Source organism: Barbus barbus (assembly GCF_936440315.1).
Source record: "Barbus barbus genome assembly, chromosome: 13".
Lineage (NCBI taxonomy): Eukaryota > Metazoa > Chordata > Actinopteri > Cypriniformes > Cyprinidae > Barbus > Barbus barbus.
In genome coordinates this window covers 11,953,770-11,978,744 of record NC_136741.1, presented here as the reverse complement: position 1 = coordinate 11,978,744, position 24,975 = coordinate 11,953,770, and the positions used below count along the sequence as shown (strand labels likewise).

General features: G+C 37.1%; 1 protein-coding gene across 2 annotated transcripts in view; it reads right to left on the bottom strand.

Annotated features, from left to right (window-relative positions):
- LOC306878679 (regulatory-associated protein of mTOR-like) overlaps positions 1 to 24,975 on the bottom strand; it is a 273,686-nt gene that overhangs the window by 91,754 nt on the left and 156,957 nt on the right. For both annotated transcript variants that reach the window (XM_079431159.1, XM_079431160.1), the window contains exons 8-10: positions 19,836 to 19,895; positions 2,743 to 2,843; positions 201 to 345 (exon numbers count right to left, since the gene is read on the bottom strand). In XM_079431159.1, the coding sequence (XP_079287285.1) occupies positions 201 to 345; positions 2,743 to 2,843; positions 19,836 to 19,895 (306 nt within the window). The remainder of the gene's footprint in view (positions 1 to 200; positions 346 to 2,742; positions 2,844 to 19,835; positions 19,896 to 24,975) is intronic.

Here is a 24,975-nt window from a genome sequence, read left to right as displayed (position 1 = left end):
CAGGCAGGTGAGGGTTTTTTTCAGGGTTGGAGCCTAACTCTGCAGGACATCGGCACTCCAGGACTGACGTTGCCTACCCCTGAGTTAGACACAACAAAACAGTTCGATTTTGTCCTGTCTGAACAAATGTTGCACATACAGTGTTAGGGAAAATATTGTAGATACTGTGTGTGTGCGCGTGTTAACATCCATACACTTACCACATAGCGTGCATGTATGTGGGTGGCAACCTGGGGCTGCTGACTGGTGTACAGTTATATGACCTCATTATTCTCTCAGCCAATAAGAAGTTTCGAAATAGACTGGCCACCAAAAGATCTTGACGAAACAATTTCTGAAAGAGATCTACAAAGATTGAGAGGGAGAAAGAATTAAAAAAAACTTTATATATTAGAAAGGAATGACATGTGATAGCAGGTAACTTGATTAAGATTTCTAAATTCTGTTGTTTGAAATGCTCAGTCTTAATGAGACCCTATAATTATGATGTGTGTGTACGACAGATTAAACCCTGGGGATTTTCATTATGCAGATTTCTCTCTGAAGTACAATAATTAATTAAAGGATGTGAGAGGTCAGGATATACCCGCAGATTCACGTCTGGTTTCTCTCCTCAGTACAGAGACAAGAGTAAAAACTTCAAAGCTGGTGTTATGCGATGCTTGAGTTTGTGAATTTAAATAGATATCTTGTGTTTTAATGAAGACCACTGTATAAACTGCCAGCAAAGCATTTACAAAGCTTGTGAATACACACATTAAGCATAATTATATGTTTTTTTATAAAACAGTTTGTTTTAGTCCTCTAATCTTATTGGCCAGGCACTGTTAAAAATAACAACATTCAGTATAAGAGCACTAAAATGCTTTGACTTCACTTGCCTGTGTTTACTGCTGCCAGTTTTGCTGTCATAGTAGCTCTGGCGTAGGCAACAGTTGATCCTGCTTTGGGTTTTGTAACTACTTTGGTATTTTCTATAAGAACTAAGGTAACACTATTCGCTATTAATTGCTTACTTATTAGCATGCATATTACAAGCATATTTGCTGTTTATTAGTACTTATAGAACAAACATATATACAGTCATGGTCAAAAATATCAGCACCCTTGGTAAATATGATCAAAGAAGGCTGTGAAAATTAATCTGCATTGTTAATCCTTTTGATCTTTTATTTTAAAAATTCACAAAAATCTAACCTTTCATTGGATAATAAGAATTTAAAATCGGGGGAAATATCATTATGAAATAAATGTTTTTTCTCAAATACACGTTGGACAATTATTGGCACCCCCTAGAAATTCTTATGAGTAAAATATCTCTGAAGTATATTCCTATTCCCATTCTTTAAGAAAAGAGCTAGAGCAGTGAAAATTCACATTTCCACCATCAGGGCAATAATTCTGAATTTCCAATCAACTAATGCACGGTGAGGAGGAGTGTTTGAGAGGCTAAAGACTCTCCAAGGACCACAGCTGGAGAATTGCAGAAAATAGTTGAGTCTCGGGGTCAGAAAACCTTTTGTTTGTCAACCTTAAATTGTCAAAAATCACCTACATCTCCACATGTTGTTTGGGAGGGTTTCAAGAAAAATTCTCCTAGCTCATCCAAAAACAAACTCCAGCATATTCAGTTATCAGACACGACTGGAACTTCAAATGGGACTGGCTTCTATGGTCAGATGAAACTAAAAAATAAGCTTTTTAGCAGCAAACACTCAAGATGGGTTTGGTGCACACGGGGATAAAAAGTACCCCATATGTACAATTAAATATACTGCTGTATTTTTGATGTTGTGGGCCTATATTTCTGCTGGAGGTCCTGGACATCTTGGTTAGACACATGGCATCATGGATTCTATCAAATACCAACAGATAAAAAAATCAATAAGTGACTGACTCTGTTAGAAATCTTATAATGGGCCATGTTTGAATCTTCCAGCAGTACAATAATCCAAACACAAACCTCAAAAACAACACAAAAATGGGACACTGTGCACAAAACCAAGCTTCTGCTATGGCCATTCCAGTCCTCTGACCTGAACCCTGTAGAAAATGAGTGAGGTGAACTGAAGAGAAGCACCACCAACATGGAGCTGGGAATCTAAAGGGTTCTCAGGTGTTCTCTAACCTCATCAGGCATTATAGGAGAAAATTTAAAGCTGTTAAACTGGCAAATGGATGGTTAAAAAAGGATTGAATAAAAGGGTGCCATTAATTGTGGCCATAATAATTTTTATTTATTATTCATTATTTATTTCATAATGATTTCCCCCCATTTTAAATTCTTATTATGAAAGGTATATGAAAGGTTCGATTTTTATCATTTTTTAAAATAAAAGATCAAAAGGATTAACAATGCAGATTAATTTTCACAGCCTTCTTTGTTCATATTTATCAAGGGGTGCCAATATTTTGCCCATGACTGTATATATTGAATATATATATATATATATATGTGTATGTATGTATGTATGTATGTATGTATGTATGTATGTATATATATATATATATATATATATATATATATAAATAAAACGTCTCTGACAGTTTCTGTTATTTTGTGGAAAAAGCAAAGACAACAGGCAAATCTAGGTTCTAACTGAGCCAAAATAATTTAACAGATGTTGAATGATCAAAATGAATTTGTCACTCTTTTGGGAGCCCTGAAAGGTCTGTGCAGATGATTGACACAAAACTAAATCTTCAGAGATTGCAAATATCTAGATTTTAATCAGGACAAACCTCTCGGCAGGACGTTCCATGCAATCGTGTCAGTGATAGCTGTGAAAATCCAGTTCAGCTCCCCTAATGGTGTCCTCCTGTCATTCAGCCTGCCCGGGATCCTGAGAAAAATTAATATGTACATATATGAAACCCATGAATCTTATAAGAAAAATCATTTTGGTGCTCATTAGAAAGAAAGACTAACTATATCATGCAAAGTGACCTGATAACTGATAACCTTTTCAACACAGACACTGTTATTAACTAAACTGAATAAAAATTTAACTAAATTCAGCTGAATGACGACAGCATTTGTAGATTTGTAGAGCTGCTTTAAAGCTGAAATTGAATTTATTTTACAATTTATCAATTTTAATTTTACTACTTAAAAACTTTAAAACAATTACTTCCCTGTGTTATTGCTTTGAAAGAATATGAATTGCATATATAAATAAAAGTAGAGGTAATGGCGTTATATTGGTCCATCTGACAGGACTGTATGTATGTTGATAGGTCAATAATCAAAATTTAAAATGTATTTTGCTATGAAGCCCTACAGTAAAAGTGGACTGAGGTGTGATTGTGCATACTAACAGAGCTGCACAAGATTCAGCTTCCCAAAATGCTGTTGCTAAGCAACCATGCCATGACATCCCTTCTAGTGTAATTACTAATGGGACATCCCTCCTGTCCTGGTTTAGAATAAGAATGTGCGTGCGTGCTGTGGCAGAGACATCTCAAACAGTGGAAGTGTTTTCATAAGATATAAATTAATTAATGAGTGATGGAGAATAGGAGAGGGAGGGAGGGACAATACAATACAAAAAGAACACATCTAAATCAACATCCCACTTGCTGCCCACTGGAGATAAGATGACACAGAGCATCTAAAACTACAATTTCTTTCACAAACACTGCTGCTCAAATGAGTTATACTGAAATAACAGATCACACCCTAACCTTAAAAACATCCCCAAATCAGAGATGAACATGCTGAGAGAGAGAGAGAAAGAGAGAGAGAGAAACCTACCTAGAAGAAATAACCAGGATACTGGCGTCAATAGGCATGGGAAAGAGGTAGCCCACATTTGTCAAACTTTAGGTCTTTATATCCTCAATGGTAGAATCAAAGGAGATTCCTGTGGACAATTTACCTATAGCTCAAATCTCGGCAACAGTGTTGTAGATATACCATATCAAATATAAGTCCCTCCCATTTCAGTGCACATACCGTCAAAGCTCAGTCACCCCTGTCTGATCACAGCCAGATCAATCTTTGCATTAAAGGTGAAAACATCAAATCAAGAGAAATTCATAAAAAGCCAATTCATCTACATAAGCTGAAACATATAAGTGTTGAAGTCTAGTGAAATAGTCAATTCCATAACACTGTTTAACAATTCAACATATGATAATAATTGGAAATAAATAAATTTAGCAATTAAACATATGACATTTTTGAAAATATAGCAAAAAAAGGCTATAAAGGCTATATTTAAATAAAACTACCACATATAAACACAAAAACAGAGCTAAACAAAAACTATCTGAAAAGTGGTTTAACCATGACTGTAAAACAATAAGACATGAGCTACGATTAATTTCAAATCAAAAACACAAATATCCAGTCAACCCAGAGTTACGCTTAAAGCACTCAGAACTTCTGAAACAATACAAAAACACACTGAGACAATTGGAAATTGGATTATTATAACAACACACTTCAGAAGATCGAAAACACAATTGATCAGGGTCAGTTTTGGAGCACTTGGAGTGAGTTTGGCATCGGCCCAAAATAAAAATAAAAAATAAAAAAAGGTTATTGCGACTTTTTATCTCACAATTCTGACTTTTTTTCCCCACAGAATTGAGAGATATAAACTCGCAATTGCAAGTTCTAAAGTCAGAATTGCGAGTTAAAGTCCAGTTTTGAAGGGGGGGCTGATACGTTCTCAGAATTGTGAGTTTATATCTCAGAATTATGACTTTTTAACTCGCAATTGCAAGTTTATATCACGCAATTCTGAGAAAAAAAAAAAGTAAACAAAATATTCAGAAGGAACAAATAAATTCCCTGAGAAATATAACTTCCCGCTCATGTCCATTGCAGTCATCATAGCCTTCACATTCTTTCTGATTTGAGTGATCCTTTTCTATCTAGCTAGCTAAATATGTTTAACATATGAATTCTTGCTAAATATGCAGTTATATTATGGGTCGTTGGCAGGAATTGTACTCGTGATGGAGCGGTGATGGAGCGCTCTTGGAGTGAGTGAAAACCACGACACTCCGACCTTTAAAATATCCGCTCCTCGCTCCATTCTAAATCACACTACTCCACTCGCGCTCCGCTCACAATCCGCTCGATAGTGAGTAACTGTTACTGTCATGACAGATCTATTTCAGAACCAGCCGCTATCAAAATAATCTGGCTACGGGCGCGATATTATTGCTGGCGGGCCACCTGTTGCCGACCACTGGTCTAAACAATACAAAGCCACAAGAACTAGCCATACAAGATAGTGAAATTTGGAAAGATTATTTTGAGAAGCTCTATACACATCAAATTGACCCTCTAAATAATCCCAACCAGTTAAAAATCCTTGAAAAATGTAATGCTCTTGAATCATGTATCAAAAACAACCAAAATTCAATAGATTATCCAATAACCCAACAAGAATTTAGTGGAAAACTGAAATCCCTCAAATGTAAGAAATCCTGTGGCCCTGACAACATAAAAAATGAGATGCTTAAAAACAGCTCTCCTGAACTTCAGATTGCACTACTCAAACTTTTTTATTTGATTTTGAGTTCAGGCGTTTTCCCTGAGGTCTGGAACACAGGACTCATCTCTCCTCTCTTAAAGTGGAGACAAAACAGATCCTAATAACTACAGAGGGATATGTGTAACAAGTAATTTGGCAAAAGTATTTTGTTCCATCAACTCTCGGATTTCATCTTTCTTAAAGCAGCACAATGTCAACAGCAAATCTCAAATTGGCTTCCTCCCAAAACATCGAACCTCTGACCATATTCACACATTACACACATTAATAAATTAACATGTACACCTAAAGAAAGAGGGAAACATATTTGCATGCTTCATAGATTTTAAGAAGGCTTTTGACTCCATTTGGCATAATGGATTGTTTTATAAAATCATTCAAAGTGAAGTGAAGTGAAGTGACATACTGCCAAGTATGGTGACCCATACTCGGAATTCGTGCTCTGCATTTAACCCATCCAACGTGCACACACACAGCAGTGAACACACACACACCGTGAACACACACCCGGAGCAGTGGGCAGCCATTTATGCTGCGCCGCCCGGGGAGCAGTTGGGGGTTCGGTGCCTTGCTCAAGGGCACCTCAGTCGTGGTATTGAGTGTGGAGAGAGCGCTGGACATTCACTCCCCCCACCTACAATCCCTGCCGGCCCGAGACTCGAACCCGCAACCTTTGGATTACGAGTCCAACTCTCTAACCATTAGGCCACGACTTCCCAAAGTGGCATAGGGGGTAAAATATGTGACTTAATTAAAAACATGCATACCAAAATAAATGTGCAGTAAAAATTGGACCGCAAAGGACAGATTTTATTTTTCTCAACAGCGAGGAATGAGACAGGGCTGCTGTCTCAGCCCGACTTTATTTAACATATATATCAATGAATTGGCAGATCTACTGGACCAATCAGACAGTCCAGGACTACAATTATTCGACACAGAAATCAAATATTTACTGTATGCTGACGACTTGCTAATTCTATCTAAAACACCAGAAGGTCTCCAGAACAACCTTGACATTTTAACTAAATACTGCCATGACTGGAACTTAGAAGTCGACATCCAAAAAACTAAGATTATGATATTTCAGAAAAAAAACTGAAATCTAGAACATAAACATATATTTACTTTAAACAACACCACACTTCAACATGCTTTGCAATATAATTATCTTGGTCTGGTTTTAATTAACACTGAAAATTTCAATTTGGCAATAAAAACATTACTTTTAAAAGTCCTGCAGAGCAGACTTAGACTTAGGAGTTTTAAAATTCTGGATCCACTTAAACTCTAGTTTTGAAGATTCTCTTAATTTTTAAGCAAAAAATGAGTGCCCAAAGAAGTCATCTTTGTGCAATGGTGTCAGATCTGACTAACCAATATCACCAACCCTGAAAAACCTGGAATAATCAAAGAAATTATGAATGAAGAGAAGGAGACATACATACAGCATTGGAAAGAACAAACCAAAGACGTCTCCATTGTTATCTGAAACTCAACAGAGAGTACAGTGTGGCTGACTATCTGGTCTCAGTCAGGAATATAACTCAGACATTTACTGACGAAGTACAGACTGAGTGACCACCAGCTGGCCATAGAAAGAGGACGACATAAAAAGACGTGGTTACCTAAAGAAGATCGAATGTTTAATGAATGTAGATCTGGATCAATTGAGACGGAGGAACACTTTCTCCTCCATTGTGACAGATACACGTCCTTAAGAGGTGTAATAATCTGCTGTATTTGACTTTACAGTCAAATACAGCAGATTATTCCGGAGTTCCAGTCACTCCATGAAAATGACAAATTAGGAATATTATTTCGTGATGGACCTACTTCCTCTTTGGTTGCACATCATATTTATAAATGCCACAAACTAAAGAAGTAAAGATTGAGCACATCCGCATTAGTAATACCATTAATGTTTTTATAGGCCTACATATATGCAGTCATGGCCAAAAATATCGGCACCCTTGATAAATATGATCAAAGGCAGCTGTGAAAATTAATCTGCATTGTTAATCCTTTTGATCTTTTGTTAACCCCCCCCCCCCCCCACCCCCCCACACACACACAAAAATCTAACCTTTCATTGGATAATAAGAATTTAAAATGAGGGGAAATACCATTATGAAATAAAGGTTTTTCTCAAATTACAATTATTGGCACCCCTAGAAATTCTTATGAGTAAAATATCTCGTCAAGTATATTCCCATTATATCTCTGAAGTATATTCCCATTCATATTCACAATTTTGAGCACTCCAGGGTGATTATGAACATGATCTATGGCTTCCTGTTTCACAGAAATATAAATAGGAGGGAAAACAAAGCCCAAATTCCCTCATATCAACCATCACAATGAGAAAAACCAAAGAATATATTTCTGATGTGCAGCAAAAAATAATTGAGCTTCACAAATTAGTAAAGTGGTTTTAAGAAAAGAGCTAGAGCAGTGAAAATTCCCATTTCCACCATCAGGGCAATAATTAAGAATTTCCAATCAACATAAAATGTTACGAAACTGCCTGGAAGAGGAAGTGTGTCTATATCGTCCTAATGCATGGTGAGAAGGAGAGTTTGAGTGGCTAAAGACTCTCCAAGGAGACGATAATGAACAAAAACTCTTTTTGAATGACACAAATTATGACATGAATCTATTGACATTTTCGTCAACGAAAAAAAACAAGACGAAAACGATTTGGGAAAAGATTCATTCAGAACGAATCTGCTGCATAGAAGGTTAGATACGAACATATGAACCGGTGGGACATAAGCTAAAATACACTTGCTGCACGGCGCATAAAACGTTAAAAAATGTCAATATGTGGGAGTAAGAGGAGAGCAGACATATGCATAAATCTGATGACGCAAGAGATTACTCAATTCGGTCCGGTTTTCTGAGTGCAGACACTGAAGCATACACACAGAAAGCGCGTCTCACAACACGCGAGTTCTCGTTCATGTCGCATGAACGGAGAAATACACAAAAGGATGTTGAAATGTCCGTTTTGACGAGTATTCACGTAAACACAGCAGAGAACGTAAACAGTTGGGAGAACGTGTATCAGCACATTGCATCCGTCACTGTGCATTTGGTTTTAAAAGGATAGCAGCCTAATTTAGTTGCTATTCTCCGAGTCATTGATGTTAATCAAGCAACAAAAGAAAGACATACAATCACTCACTGCACTTGACTGAAAAACTTTAGTAGCCCTAAAGATTAATCAAAATTTATTTATAGAAATAAATATGTCCGCTTGAAAGAATGAAGAATATGGTAAACAAGTTCTTATAAAGAATGCATAATTAACCTATATAACCATTGGTATTTCATTAAAAACGAAGACCATGTTCTTGTTCTTTATGAGAAGTGGTTTTATTTAATTTTAACAAAGGCATGTTGTGGGTCACCGCAGTTAAATTGCAGTCTATCATGATAAAAAAAAACTATCAAACCTATAAAATTAGTTTGGAAATTTTAGAGAAATGTTTAATAAATGCACTGTAAATAAAAGCATTTTAGCTGACTAAATTTACTGTAGATTTAGTCGATTAAAATCTTATGATTTTATTTGACTAAAACTAGACTAAAACTGAAAACAATTCAGATGACTAAAATATGACTAAAACTAAATCAAAATTAACACTGGTGAACACAGGGATAAAAAGTACCCCAATGTGTACAATGAAATATACTGCTGTATTTTTGATGTTGTGGGCCTATATTTCTGCTGGAGGTCCTGGACATCTTGTTCAGACACATGGCATCATGGATTCTATCAAATACCAACAGACAAAAATCAATAAGTGACTGACTCTGTTAGAAATCTTATAATGGGCCATGTTTGGATCTTCCAACCGTACAATAATCCAAACACAAACCTCAAAAACAACACAAAAACGGGTCACTGAGCACAAAACCAAGCTTCTGCTATGGCCATTCCAGTCCTCTGACCTGAACCCTGTAGAAAATGAGTGAGGTGAACTGAAGAGAAGCACCAACATGGAGCTGAGAATCTGAAGGATCTGGAGAGATTCTGGATGAAGGAATGGTCTCTGATCTCTTGTCAGGTGTTCTCTAACCTCATCAGGCATTATAAGAGGAAAATTTTGAGCTGTTAAACTGACAAATGGAGGTTTCAAAAAGTATTGAATAAAAGGGTGCCATTAATTGTGGCCAATGTGTATTAGAGAAACCATTATTTCATAATGATATTTACCCCCCATTTTAAATTATTATTTACTGAAAGGTTAGATTTTTTGTTATTTTTTTTAATAAAAGATCAAAAGGATTAAAAATGCAGATTGATTTTCACAGCCTTCTTTGATCATATTTACCAAGGGTGCCGATATTTTTGGCCATGACTGTATATGGATGTATATCACATGTATTTTGTTTATTTATGGATGTATATTTTATATATATATATATATATATATATATGTTTTGTTTTTATTCGGCTATGTACAATGCTTTGGCAGTATCTAAATATGTCATGCCAATAAAGCAATATGAATTGAACTGAATTGAACAGAGAGAGAGAGAGAGAGAGAGAGAGAGAGAGAAAGGGGGGAGAAAAACAGCAAAGCAACAGAATACTGGCAGCATAATTCCCTTTTAAAATTAAGACAGAATTCTGCATTCTGTGACTGCTGTCATGATTAGAAACAGAGATTAGTGGCAGACTTTCGAACTTGTGGGTGGCACCATGAGACAAACTTAAAGAAGATAAACTGCTAACTGCTTTGCCCAAAGTGAAGTAGACACACATCTGTTAAAGTTAACCTAAACACAGACATACACATACTGTACCATAGACCACACAATCTGTTTTACACCTGGAATTAACATCAGATCATAAATCTGATGGGGAAGTCGTGGCCTAATGGTTAGAGAGTCGGACTCGTAATCGAAAGGTTGCGGGTTCGAGTCTCGGGCCGGCAGGAATTGTAGGTGGGGGGAGTGAATGTACAGCGCTCTCTCCACCCTCAATACCACGACTGAGGTGCCCTTGAGCAAGGCACCGAACCCACAACTGCTCCCCGGGCGCCGCAGCATAAATGGCTGCCCACTGCTCCGGGTGTGTGTTCACGGTGTGTGTGTGTGTGTGTGTGCATTTGTTCACTACTCACTGCTGTGTGTGTGCACTTGGATGGGTTAAACGCAGAGCACCAATTTCGCGTATGGGTCACCATACTTGACAATACGTCACGACTTTACTTTACTTTTTTAAATAGATGATGGAGAAACATTTCCCATTTACACCTGTTGTTTTAACCAAAAAGGCTGCATGAAGTGTCATTTTACACAATTTACAATTTACACATGAACCAGAAAGGAGACAACAAGACAATGAAAGATGAGCAGCTTTTGTTTCTGCTCTAATAGCCACAATACCACAGCAAACACTGCGGGAGCGTGTTAGTGGTCTTTTGTGGATGTTTGACCACATTTAACCACATGTCTACACTACGAAAGTAAAAGAAATGTGTTTTGACTTATGGAAATGGACAAGCTCAAAACATTTTAGACCCAGTTTACAATTTATTTAACATTGTGCACTCATGATTGAATTGACAAAAATGTATTCAATGTATCTAATGTACCAGGTTTAAACAGTGCCATAGATTTTACATTGGTCATCATGTGGAGATCCAAGACAGCACCAAAAGCTGTCTTGGATTGGACCAAGGAAGTCCAAAATCCTGCTCCTGTCATGTCCAGCAGAGTTTAGCTCCTATCCTATTTAAACACACCTGAACTTGCTAATCAAGGTATTTAGGAGTACAAAGTTGCGTCCAAAAGCTGAAAAAAGTTGCCCCAGCAACTTACAGGTAAGTGTGCTGGGGCAGTTGGAAATAAACTCTGCAAGTCACCCGGCTTTAACTCATATTTTATGTAGTCTGGGTCATATTTGTTTTCACTTTGAATTGCAACTGCACACTTAAAATAGATTTTGTTGTAAATAAAACAAAAATTGTTTTACAAGAAAATACTACTTCAGTTTTTCTTCAGACATTTAATTCAATGTGTTGCTTGACATTTCTTCGTAACTATATTGTGATATTTGCTAGCAATTTCTGAGTGAAAATTATTTTCTCATAATTTTTTTTCAGTGTACCTAATTTGACTTGTTTCTACCAAGTGACACATTACTATGAACCAAGAGACTGTAGAGTTTAACTGGACGCAACTTAGATGTTGGAACAAAATACAGAGGAAGCATTGATTTTCTTCTCTTGTTCATGACATTAGACCTTCAACCCATTTTGGATCGTGACCCACCATTTGAGAATCACTGCCATAAACTTATATTTCTTTAAATAACAAAATAAATGTAAAAATAAATAGTTAATAAATAAATAAAAACAATGTAATACAACACAATACAATAAAAAATAACTGTGGTTGGTCTCTTCAATCTGTTGTTCAGCCGGCCTTTTCATGAGAACGTGGGCAGTTCTTTTTTCTGCCATTTTTTTAGCTAGTGAATCATGAACATTAGATGGACTGCTCATATAAGCTTCTATACTGTTAAGTTCTAGATGAAAACAGCTAAATTCTTTGTCCATTTGTCTGATTTGGAAAAGAAAATATAATTTAAAAAGCTAAAAAGAAAGTGGTAACATTCTACAACAAGTTTCTATATGTCAATATTAGATCATGTATAAGGTATCATGCAGTAAACTATTTTAGTTTACAATGCATTTACTAATTAACAAATGTATTACCATTTAACTTGTATTAACATTAAACAAGATTAATGCTGCACAAGTATTGGTTATTGTTAGTTCATGTTAACTACTAAATTATGTTAACATAGAACCCTACTGCAAAGTATAAAAGAAATGTGAGTCAAAAGTTTTCTACAAACATATATAGATAGAGAAAGAGACAGAAAGAGACAGAGAGAAAGTGAGAGGAAAGAGAAGAACAATTAATTTTCTACTCTCAGTATTCTAGGAGAACAAAAGTCATCGCTCAACGATTTCAATTCTCACTTTAAGGGGTGAAGGTGATCTTGGTTTTCATCTCAGCAGCTGAGATGAGGTAACACACCGTGTTTTACACAGATGTAATGTATCGACAGTATAAATATGATGTAATACATGTGGACGTGTAGAGATTAGAAGCGTTCAAAGAGAATGATAATCCTTTATAATCCTAGAATAATCCGAAAAATATTTTAAGGAAACTCACATTTTAGATGATTAATCTAACACGCCTGATTCATCTTATTAGTTCTTTTGTGAAGTCATATTCATGACCTTAATTTGCTGTATCAGATAAGACAAAATGTGCAGGGATAACAGGCCACCAAGAGAAAGATTTAGAAACACTGGCCTAGAAAATGAATGATGCTGGAGCTATTTCACCTTCATTTTTTAAGTTTCTATCCAAACTATCAGTGCTCCTTGACAGATTAAGCAAAACTATACACATCTCACAAAGGCTTGCTGTTGAATCATCATATCATAATTGGATTATGCCATAAATTCCACATTACATTCCAAAATATGTACTGTGTTAAAAGATGCGATAATTATGATTATTTTTAATGTTTTTGTTGACTGATGTGACCATGGTCTTCACAGCCTTGTAGAACTTTTAATTACTACAAAGTAAACTAGCTATGACTTGTCATCTTGTAATTCAAATTATCCAAGAATAAGAATAATCTTATTCTTAAATGCCTGGTGAAAAACTACTTCATAACAAAATACTCAATAGATCATTTACACACACACACACACACGTTTATTTTTGTGAAAAGTGGGACATCCCATAGGCGTAATGGTTTTTATACAAAGTGCATGTGTTATTGCCCTACAACTACCCTACACCTAAACCTAGCCCTCACATTTCTAACCCCCTCTATTTTAGGTAGCATTTTAAGACATCAAAAAAATATACCTCACTTTTGACAACTTCTAAGGCAGTGTGTAACTTTTGCACAGAAGGCAACTGCAGAATGAATTGTGAAAAAAACAAAAACAAACAAACGATGGTACACAATACAAAAAAGTTCAATTGTATTTCATATCAAACAATTTTGTTTATTCCATGTGTGTGCTATGCATTTTTATGTTTATTAGAGTATCACACCGTTATCTTTGCAAAATGCTAAGGTCACTCTCTACTGAAATAAATATAGAGTCTATTCTCCCATGTGGAGTGCCATTTATATCAGCTGTTCATGAATAGCACTCTAAATCAGTCACTTATGTGGTTCCATGACAGCTAGAATACTGGCTTGCTAAGGCAGCTATGGGTAGAACTTGCATGTATTTTGCTTGTATGTGACCACTTGCATGTGTGTACACTAGATACATAGTGAGACAGAGATAGAAATGTATAAAAACTGTATGTATGTGGCTGCAACCAAAGTCTATTATTACACATTTCTGACAACCTGATAGTGAGAGTCACAGGCATCAGTGCTGTGTATTTGACTGGCAGCAGTGGGCTCTGTCCTCGTGATGAGTGTGTGACTCAGGCAGCTCATGCTGGGCAGAAGCCTTGAGCAAATGTCATCGCCTCTAACGTGCCACTGACTAACACACTGCTGCTCCCAGATGCCATCTATCACCACATACACATATCTTAACGACAGCCACTCACTGCGAAATTTTACTCTATCCATTCAGCAAACTTACTTTCTTCATTTGCTTCCAATCATGAGTAATGCACCTGGTCTCCAGGAGCTGTATGTTTTATGGAGCACAATTTATGGAGTAACTTCTCGCTTGCTGAAGGTATAATTTAGTGTCAGTGTGAATCTAGGTAGGCTATAACTTTCTTGGCTTGACACGGTTCTTTTCAACAGTATGATACATGTACCACTCAACACAGCGCACACACTGGGTTTCACTTCCACAATGTCGACCTCGGAGACATTAGTTTTAGTTCCAACCATGCACACATTTTAAAGAGAGGTTTTATGTGACAGCTTGGTAATTTTTTTAGCAGCTACCTAACTTCAGTGCCCATAGCACGTGACAGAATGCATAAAGTTAAAAAAATTATAAATCACTAATAATTTTTCATAATATTATACAACAGATTCCTTTTGAGATTTCATGTGTTCATCTCAAGACATATTGTGCCACGTGCCAAGTCAAAGATGCCTCATCTCATAACTAATCACAAAGCCCCAAACTTTACTATGCAGAAGTGCAAATGTGATTTATCAGAGAACACGATTTCAGTCTGTTCATCACAAAACTAATGCATGGCTTTAAAAGACATAGAATATAGCACAACTTTTACAGGTTTTTTTTTTTTTATTTTAAATAAAAAAAAAAAAATTATATTTATTGGCTTTTTATGCCTTTAATGTGAGAGGACAGTGGACAGCTGACAGGAAAGCATTGGGTGGAAGGAATCGGCAAAGGACCTCGAGGCAGGAATCAAACTCAGATTGCTGTGAGTGCAGTTGCGCTGTATGTCGACGCACTAACCACAATTTAGATACATTTTAAATCAATCAGTTTGAGACTGGATAAATGCCAGATTGTTGCTGTAAATAACAGACATGGCATCTGAAGACTACTTTGCTATTTTGTCTCTCAGTTGTCTACCTGGAGTACAAGACAAACACTCTTAAACCCCCTCTATTTTAGGTAGCATTTTAAGACATCAAAAAGTCCACTTCTGACACAGAGGCCAAAACTTAAGTATGTTGCCTTAAAATATACCTCACTTTTGACAACTTCTAAGGCAGTGTGTAATATTTTATATCAAATGAAAGATATAGATTATACGTACTGCATGTTAGCTTACTAACAAGAAATGTTATGTTTGTACCCACAAGTTGAGAGATGAAGTTCCATCCACACAATTTTTTAAATCTAGATTAAAGACCCATCTCTTTAACCTGGCGTACACATAACACACAAATACGCTTCTAATATTCAAATCCGTTAAAGGATTGTTAGGCTGCATTTACTAGGTCAAAAGGAACCGGGAACACTTCCCATAACACACAATGTACTTGTTACATCGTAAGAAGATTGACAACTACTCTAATATTAGTCTGTTTCTCTCTTATTCCGAGGTCACCGTAGCCAACCGATCCAGTCCGTATCCAGCCCAGATGGTCATTGCAGTCACCAGATCCAGTTCATATCCAGATCAGATGGTGGATCAGCACCCAGAGACGACCTCTACAGCCCTGAACATCAGTGGAGATCAGGACACCTCGATGAGCCCCAGAGATAGATCCCCAGTGAGGACCCCGCCACTTAGACTTAGGGGAAGTCGTGGCCTAATGGTTAGAGAGTCGGACTCGTAATCGAAAGGGGGAGGGAACGTCCAGCCTCAATACCACGACTGAGGTGCCCTTGAGCAAGGCACCGAACCCCCAACTGCTCCCCGGGCGCCGCAGCATGGCTGCCCACTGCTCCGGGTGTGTGTTCACGGTGTGTGTGTGTGGATTTGTTCACTACTCACTGCTGTGTGTGTGCACTTGGATGGGTTAAAGGCAAAGTATGGGTCACCATACTTGACAATACGTCACGACTTAGACAGCCATCGGGAAAAGACCACTGGAACCAGTTGAGCCCTTACAATCTGACTTTGCTGCAGTTGGAATTGAACTGCTGGTTCGTTTGGCCAGAGGAGAACTGGCCCCCCGACTGAGCCTGGTTTCTCCCAAGGTTTTTTTCTCCATTCTGTCACCGATGGAGTTTTGGTTCCTTGCCGCTGTCGCCTCTGGCTTGCTTAGTTGGGGACACTTCATTTCCAGCTATATCGTCGACCTGATTGCACAGATACTATTTAAACTGAACTGAGCTGGACGATGACGTCACTGAATTCAATAATGAAATGCCTTTAACTGAAAATTTTGTGTTTAATCTTGTCATTTTACATTATTGACACACTATTTTCCTATTTTGATATTGTGTTGACTTCAATGCTTTTTGCGAATGTTCATTGGGACTCTGGTTTTGGGAAACACTGAATGTGTGGACCACTTTGACAACAGACTGACTGGGACAAACCTCACTGATTCTAATATGTCAAGCAAGTACAGCTGAGAAGTACACCATATTTTTCGGTCTCTATGCATTTGTTGATCAAGGTTTATATATGAATATCAGGCTAAATTAAATTTGTTCATTTGTTGTGATCCTGTCTTTTCAGAAGATGTGGATTACTTCGTATGGACTACTTTCATGTCGTTTTATACTTTTTGATACATGAATGTTTTGGTTACATGGAATTTCAATGCATAGACAAAAATGATTTAAAAAAAAATATATATATATATAGTGGTGGCCAAAATTGTTAGAACACTTGGCATATTTAAGAGGTTTTAGTTGTTTTTGTTGAATTGGCCATTACAATACCTATAAAACGAACTATTGCTGGAACTACCTGTGACATAATGAATCTGCTGGAACATTGAAAATGATGGACTGACCCCCCTCAACCCCATCGAGCAAATCTGGAGCAAGTTGGAAAATAAACTGGACAGACCTATTGGACGTGCAAAGGAAAGCCTTTGGCTTGAGTTGCAGAAGGCATGGGATCACATTAGTGTTCTCAGGAAATACATTGACACTATGCCAGAGAGATGTGCTGCTGTAACTGCTGCAAAAGGTGGACATACCAAACATTAAAGTTAAAAGTGGATAAAAAAGTATGACTCACTTCATCTGATTCTCACTCACTTCATTTGTTGTGCTCTGAGCATCTGCATGTTTCATGAAAATTATGAAGGCAATATTATCAGATCTGTCACCACTGTAAAAAAATCTTCTTTTGTGTTTTTCCAAAAAAGAATGAAGTCTTTTGGGTTTGGAACAATATGAGGGTAATTAAATGCGGACAGAATTATAATTTTTGGGTGAACTAACCCTCTATAAATAGCTCTTGCAAAAATTTAATTAGTAACTAATTAACCATTCATGATGATGCACAGTGTCAAAAAAAACAAAAAAACAATTAAAAATAATAATAAAAAATTGGGCAGGGTTACTGTCATGTGAATGTGAATGTGCTTTGCATATCATCAACCTGCAGCTCGCTGCTGGTCAGACTCAATGATTACAAAGAGAATGTTCTAAATCTGTTGATGTTCATTCGCTGCACTTTCTGTTAGGACACAAAAGTCAGACAGTCTTTCTGAAAATGGACCAGTACTCCTTTACAGAAGTTCTCTGTCCTCAGAAAACAGTTTAGGTCATTAATCTCCCTCATCCTGTGATGTCACAGAGCATTAATCAATCAGAATTCAAAGGTGTGCATGTGTGTGTGGGGTGGGATGCTTTTGAGTGCCAGAAAAGGGGTGTGAACAGGAAGCCCAGTGATGGGACATAAATTAATTTGCAGGTGAAATTGAATAGTTTATGAGCAACCTGATCATTTCACCAGTGAAGTGCAAAAAAAGAAAGTAAAAATTATGATGGTTTTGCTGTTCCAGCAGTATCATTTAAAGTAATCATAAGCAAAGGGACTGCCTCAGGTGTCATGTTCAACTACATCCATTAAAAACAGCAAAAAGCATTTGAAACCCCAAAGCAGCATTATTGTGATGGTGTCACTGTGATGAGTTTCACTCTTATTCTCTATTATTCACAACTAAGTGCTTTCTGACTGCAAAGACCCCTGGGAAAAATGTAGAGGGAAACTAACTAAGATATCACCAAGGAGTTATGATACTAATAGAAAAGTTGTGATTACATAATTACATGAGTCTTCAGAACAGGGATGCATTTACTATTGTGTAACACCTTAAAGTTTTGAAGACACCAACTCTGGTTGCGGTGGAAAAAGTTGGTGTTCTCTGTATTTTCTGTCAGAGATTGTAAACTCATTTAAGGTTGCAGATGGAATGGAGAAAGAGGAAACAGAGGGGTTAGAGCTGTCATGATCTCATGAAATGTTTTTCATCTGCACAAAGCTCAAAGAACTGCCTCTTTTCCTCCATTCAACCCCATCTTGCCTCAGGGGCCCCATAGTTCTTACACAGGAGAAAGTGCAAAGATGAACTTAAAGGTTGCAAAGGCCAACTTCAGGTCACTGAAAAAGTTCTGTTTAGAACCACTTAACTTTCTTTAGTGATTTATAAAAAAATAGAATTTCTAAATAGCTTGAATACAGATTTCTAAATATTTTCAATAATTACTAAAATAGTTCCTAATGAATCCCTATGAAAATAATCATGCTGTCGGAAAGCATCAAACTACATACAGATAATCCATAATTCACACTAATGGGGTTTTTTTTTTTTTTTTTAGATCACTGTAAAGTTATTGCAGCTGGAATCCACAGAACCAGGCCCAGATTGGCTAATCGGGAGCACCAGGAGAATTCCTGGTGGGCCGGTCTGTTTTTTTTTGTGGCCGCAAGGGCCGGTGTTGTCATGCCACCGGGTTGAAATATGGATGCTGTCCCTAGGCTTCATGCACTCACAGCAGCCCAGTATTTTTATTTATTATTTTACAGCAGCCCCACTATTTTTATTTATTATTTTCTCACTGCCCCACCAGCCTGCAGGTTAATGATAACATAATTATCTTTTTACTGTCCAGACAGCGGCACAAAAAAAACAAAAAAACATCAGTTGTTGCAGATATGCGAGCAAAAAAAAATTTGAGATAAAAACAATGGATAATAGAAAGTGCAAAGGTGGCACTGAAAGCTCTAGAAAAATACAACGAATTACAAGGCTGTAGAGAACAGTGCATTATTGCAGACTTATACATTGAGGTTTTAATTACATTATTTTAATATAGTCAGTTGTGAACTAAAGTGGGCCGGTCTAAGGCCTGAAACTCCAGGGCTGAAAATGAGTTACACTCCAGCACAGCACAGAACCATAGAATTCATATGTTAAAAAAACATTGACAAAACCAAACAGATTAGGATGAAAACAAGCATAAATCAAATTGGTTTAGCTCAATTTGGGCATATAATAGGGAGTTCAAAAGATAGTAACAGAAATACTTACAATTAAATAAAAATGCTTAATAATAACTCCTGTAAAATAATTACAGGACTTTCATTACTTTTTCCAGATATTCTGGATGATTACTGGATAATTTTACAGAATATTCATAGAAACTGCTCTCACAAAGAGCAGTTTCTAGTGGAGAAAAGTGTGAGTAGAAAAACTCATTGACTATAGACTATATGACTTTTAAAGATTTTATTAATTTACATGGCTTTTCCAGGTTTCTCTGCTATTTCTAGAGAACTAACAATATAAAAAGAAAACAGAGACAAACAGGAGAGATTAAAAGACCACAAGGGGCAGACAACGAAATGAAGGCGATTAAGGAGAGGAAATAAAAAAAAAATCAAACAAACACCTACTTCTCAATTAGGTCCAAGGTCACTCCTGGCACCAGCTTTGCACTCTTCTGCATACAGAACCTTAGGGAAAAAAACATACACAGACACTGCTTTCAATTTCTGCCTCATTAGCTTTCGCCCAAATCTATGGCGTTATTTTACTGCCAAATTTTGAGAGCGCATTTTTGTAGCGCAAAAGTAGATGCGCGAGCGTGAACCTCCCCGCTCGCATGCGGATTTCCTTTGCTGTAGCACAAAACAGGACGTGACTCGAAACGTGTAAAAAGTGTCTCTCCTCTCACTCAAGTGTGCGTGTGCACACTCAAACTTTGTCCTTTGCGCTAGATATGAATTATTTTCACACCTGGATTAAACATCAAAAGTGATCAACCAATTCAGATTTTTCTGCGACTGACCCGATGAAAATACTAAGCCTACGTGAAGAGGGAACTGATCCTGGAATTTCTTGGCTGCATGTATACTAAATATTCCCTTGCTGTGTCTTATGAATAGTCATCATTTTCCATCTTCATTGGTCTTTTCTTTCAGCCATATCTACATAAAGCTGGTACTAATTAAATAAAGCTCCTATTAGTTGATTACTGTAAATGTGTTTACTGTAAATTTAATACATGACCAATGAAGTCATTAAATCCAGGTAGATTCAAAATGTGAGGTAAAATACATTTAAATCACTTAATGCATAAAAAGAAGGATATTTAAACATAATAAAATCACATAATAAATACATATATCAATCACATTGTTTACCTGCATTTATGGAGACCACGAGGAAGATGCAAAAAAAAAAAAAAAAAATTAGTCAAATAATATCTGAAATGGTTCAGTGAAATTGACAGTTTGAACAGATTCACATAAATTAATCAACTTGCCCACTCTAATGCAATTTCTGCTACAGTGATATTCACATTGGATGAAAGGGTCAAAACGAGGAATCAAATTTGATCCTCGCTGCAAAAGTAGCATTTGTTAAAGCTAAGTTGCTCCAATTCCTTTGTGACATCACAGTGTGACAGTCTGTTGCATTGGACCGCCTCCACAACAACACTTAGGCCGCATTTACCCTGCATGGTTCAAGTGACCCAATTCCGATTTTTTTCCCCCCATGTGGCACAGATCAGATATGGCCCACGACCGTGTAAGCAGGAAAAAAAAAAAAAAAAATCGCATGGATTCCAATATTCTCCGATCCAATATTCAGGCCTCATTCATATGTGGAAATAATTCAGATATGAATCGGATACGTGCACTTGCTTCTGCTGTGTAAGTGGTCAGATCAGATATTCCCCTTTAAATGCGACTCCTACGTCATTGAAAAGTGAGTTTTTTTTTAACATTTCACGGTACAGACACCTGTATCAAATGAAACATCTCTAGTTGAGTAGCAGAGTATTAATTTTGTTCGTTTGTGTTAAATAAAAGGCAATCTGACGCTGAAATGTGTTGCTTTTGAAATGACGCTGAGTGCTCGTTGCTGCTGTTGTCAGTGACGACGGCTCATGCACAGACGAGTGCTTCAGTCCTGTTTGTTCCACTGAAACCACAAAATAAAATGCACACAAACACGTCCCTGCCTTTGATATACAATCACTGATAAACGCATTTTGTTTTAATTACTGAAAAAACAGACGATGTGACATGCTTAATATATATAATATATATAGACACCTAAAAGCTCAGTGCTACTTTTAAACTAGATTTAACAAAGACTAAAATGTAGGGGAGGATCTTAAAGAATTTTTTTTTTCTCTCTCTCTTAAAATGCTGTTTCTTGCATTCAGAGTTATTTACACTGTTAAAGAGTTGGATTCTCATGCTAATTATGGCCAAAGTAAAAAAAAACGATTTTGAAGTATGACGGAGTATTTCTGTGCCAAAAATCTTCCTTCCGGGTTGGTACAGTTTCGGAAAGTTTTTTCAATCATGGCTCTTGCTGACGTAAACAAGGGTGGAACTCCTTATATGGGCATTTCTCCAGGAAGAGCACGCCTGCGCATGCAGATGCAGGTGGTAAGTGAAACGGCATCAAATGTTCCTGTTTTGTTCGCGATCGGCGCTCAAGTGCTCGTCACTCTTTAGCTCCGCCCATGGCGCACCTGCAGGTGTTTTATTTGTCACATACACAATTATACAGAGTATAACCAGCAGTGAAATGTAGCTACGCTTTTTTCGGAGAGAATCGTGAAGCTGTATCTTTCTTTTATAAATATGATAAAACTAAAGACTTTTTGTAGATATGAACGATGCAGTACTACTCTATAGGTACTCAAGATTAACATGAGATTGGGTGAAACTGTGTATGTTATGCCCCCTATAAGAAGTTGTGCTATTCATGGAAATTTTTACATTACACCCTGTCTACACTGGATGTGAGCGGCATGTTGTCTCACATCATATCGAAAGCAAACTGAGTCCATTATGAGTCCAAAGACACTGACTAAACTAGATAAGGACAGTAGACAGATATTTGCATATATCTGATGTAATTCCTATGCTTGAGCTACTCTTAAAAGCAGGACAAACAGATGAGTAAAGGATGTAAACTTTTGGAAGCGTTCACTTTGACACATCCTGTTTAGGAAAGTGTGGATGTATATATACATATTATATTCATAGTTTTATACATATAATGTAGAGTTAAACGGGGGAAGTCGTGGCCTAATGGTTAGAGAATTGGACTCGTAATCGAAAGGTTGCGGGTTCGAGTCCCCGGCCGGCAGGGATTGTAGGTGGGGGGAGTGAATGTCCAGCGCTCTCTCCACCCTCAATACCACGACTGAGGTGCCCTTGAGCAAGGCACCGAACCCCCAACTGCTCCCCGGGCGCCGCAGCATAAATGGCTGCCCACTGCTCCGGGTGTGTGTTCACGGTGTGTGTGTGTGTGCATTTGTTCACTACTCACTGCTGTGTGTGCACTTGGATGGGTTAAACGCAGAGCACCAATTTCGAGTATGGGTCACCATACTTGACAATACGTCACGACTTTAGAGTTAACAAAGATACTTTTGTTAAAATATGCCAATTGGATCTGAGAGCAGCCACATTGCAAACCTAAAGAAAAATGGTTTATAACTGCTGTTTCATGTTTATTTTACTTATTATGCCCCTTTATACAAGATGTAATATAAATCTCAGATGTCCCCAGAATGTCCCTGTGAAATTTGAAAATGGTGGAAGCAGTAAAAGGCTGTTTTCATGCATGTGTCTTTAAATGATCTGCAGTTCCCCACCCCCTTTTGCAGTATAGAGACGGGGAGGGGGGGTGACAATCCAACGCTCTCCATTGACTTTTTATTGCGAGAATCTACCTCCTTGTCATTTCTAACTTGTAACAAAAAACAGAACAATGTCTAAAAGCTGCTATGACAAGGTGTACAGTAAATAAGCTAAAAAACACTACTATGTTAGAACTACGTTTTTATAAGCTGTTGACCCAAAAAACAAGCATTTAAGGACAAAAAAAGAAAGCACGATGTATCATATTACTCAGAGAACTACTGGAGGGAAACGTAATCGGCGACAAGAAACATTCATTATTTTTAACCATGTCAAAAGATTATTTCACCACCCTATGTGAACCTGAGAGGAGGAGATATACAGGTGCATCTCAGAAAATTAGAATATGGTGAAAAAGTTAATTTTTTCTTGCAACTTATTTCAAAAATTGAAACTTTCATATATTTTAGATTCATTACATGTAAAGTAAAACACTTCAAAAGTTTTTTTATTTTTTTTTATTTTGATGATTAGAGCTTACAGCTAATGAAAGTCAAAAATCAGTATCTCAAAATATTAGAATATTTATATTTGAGTTTCAAGAAATGACCAGCCATACAGTATAAATTCTGGGTATCTCTTGTTCTTTGAAACCACAATAATGGGGAACACTGCTGACTTGGCAATAGTCCAGAAGACGATCATTGACACCCTCCACAAAGTGGGTAAGTCACAGAGGGTCATTACTGAAAGGGATATCTGTTCAAGGCGTGCTGTATCAAAGCATATTAAATGCAAAGTTGACTGGAAGGAAGAAACTGGGTAGGAAAATATGCACAAGCAACAAGGATGACCGCAAGCTTGAGAATACTGTCAAGCAAAGCCGATTCAAACACTTGGGAGAGCTTCACAAGGAGTGGACTGAAGCTGGAGTCAGTGCATTTAAAAAGAAAAAGAACTTGACTGTTGCTCAGTGGTCCAAAGTCCTTTTCAAATAAAAGTAAATTTTGCTTTTAATTTGGAAATCAAGGTCTGGAGTCTGGAGGAAGACTGGAGAGGCACAGAATCCAAGATGCTTGAAGTCCAGTGTGAAGTTTCCAAAGTCAGTGATGATTTGGGGTGCCGTGAACAACATCTGGTGTTTTATCAAGTCCAAAGTCAATGCAGCCATCTACCAGGAGATTTTAGAGCACGTTATGCTTCCATCTGCTGACAAGCTTTATGGAGATGCTGATTTGCTTTTCCAGCAGGACTTTAGCACCTGCCCACAGTGCCAAAACCACTTCCAAGTGCTTTGCTGACCATGATTTTACTGTGCTTGGTTGGCCAGCCAACATGCCTGACCTGAACCCCATATGAAATCTATGGGATATTTTCAAGAGAAAGATGAGAAACAGTCAATCCAGCAATACAGACGAGCTGAAGGCTCAATAGTGCCTCAGCAGTGCCACAGGCTGATCGCTTCCACGCCACACTTCACTGATGCTGGAATTTGTGCTAAAGGAGTCCCAACCAAGTATTGAGTGCAGAAATGAACATACTTTAAAGAACTTGAACTTTTCTGTTTTTCTGCAAATCCTTTTTTTGATTGATCTTAGAAATATTCTAATCTTTTGAGATACTGATTTTTGACTTTCATGAGCTGTAAGCTCCAATCATCAAAATTAAAACAATTTTTTTTTAAGTGTTTTACTTTACATGTAATGAATCTAAAATATATGAAAGTTTCACTTTTTGAAATAAGTTACAAGAAAAAATTAACTTTTTCACCATATTCTAATTTTCTGAGATGCACCTGTATTGAAAAACTAAATTTTATTGGTCTATGTCAGTGCCCCTTTTCCTTACCTTCCTTTTGTTTGAGAAATTATCCAACTGAATGGCCCAATCTGAAATACCCTGACATCTACAAATATTTGTGTCC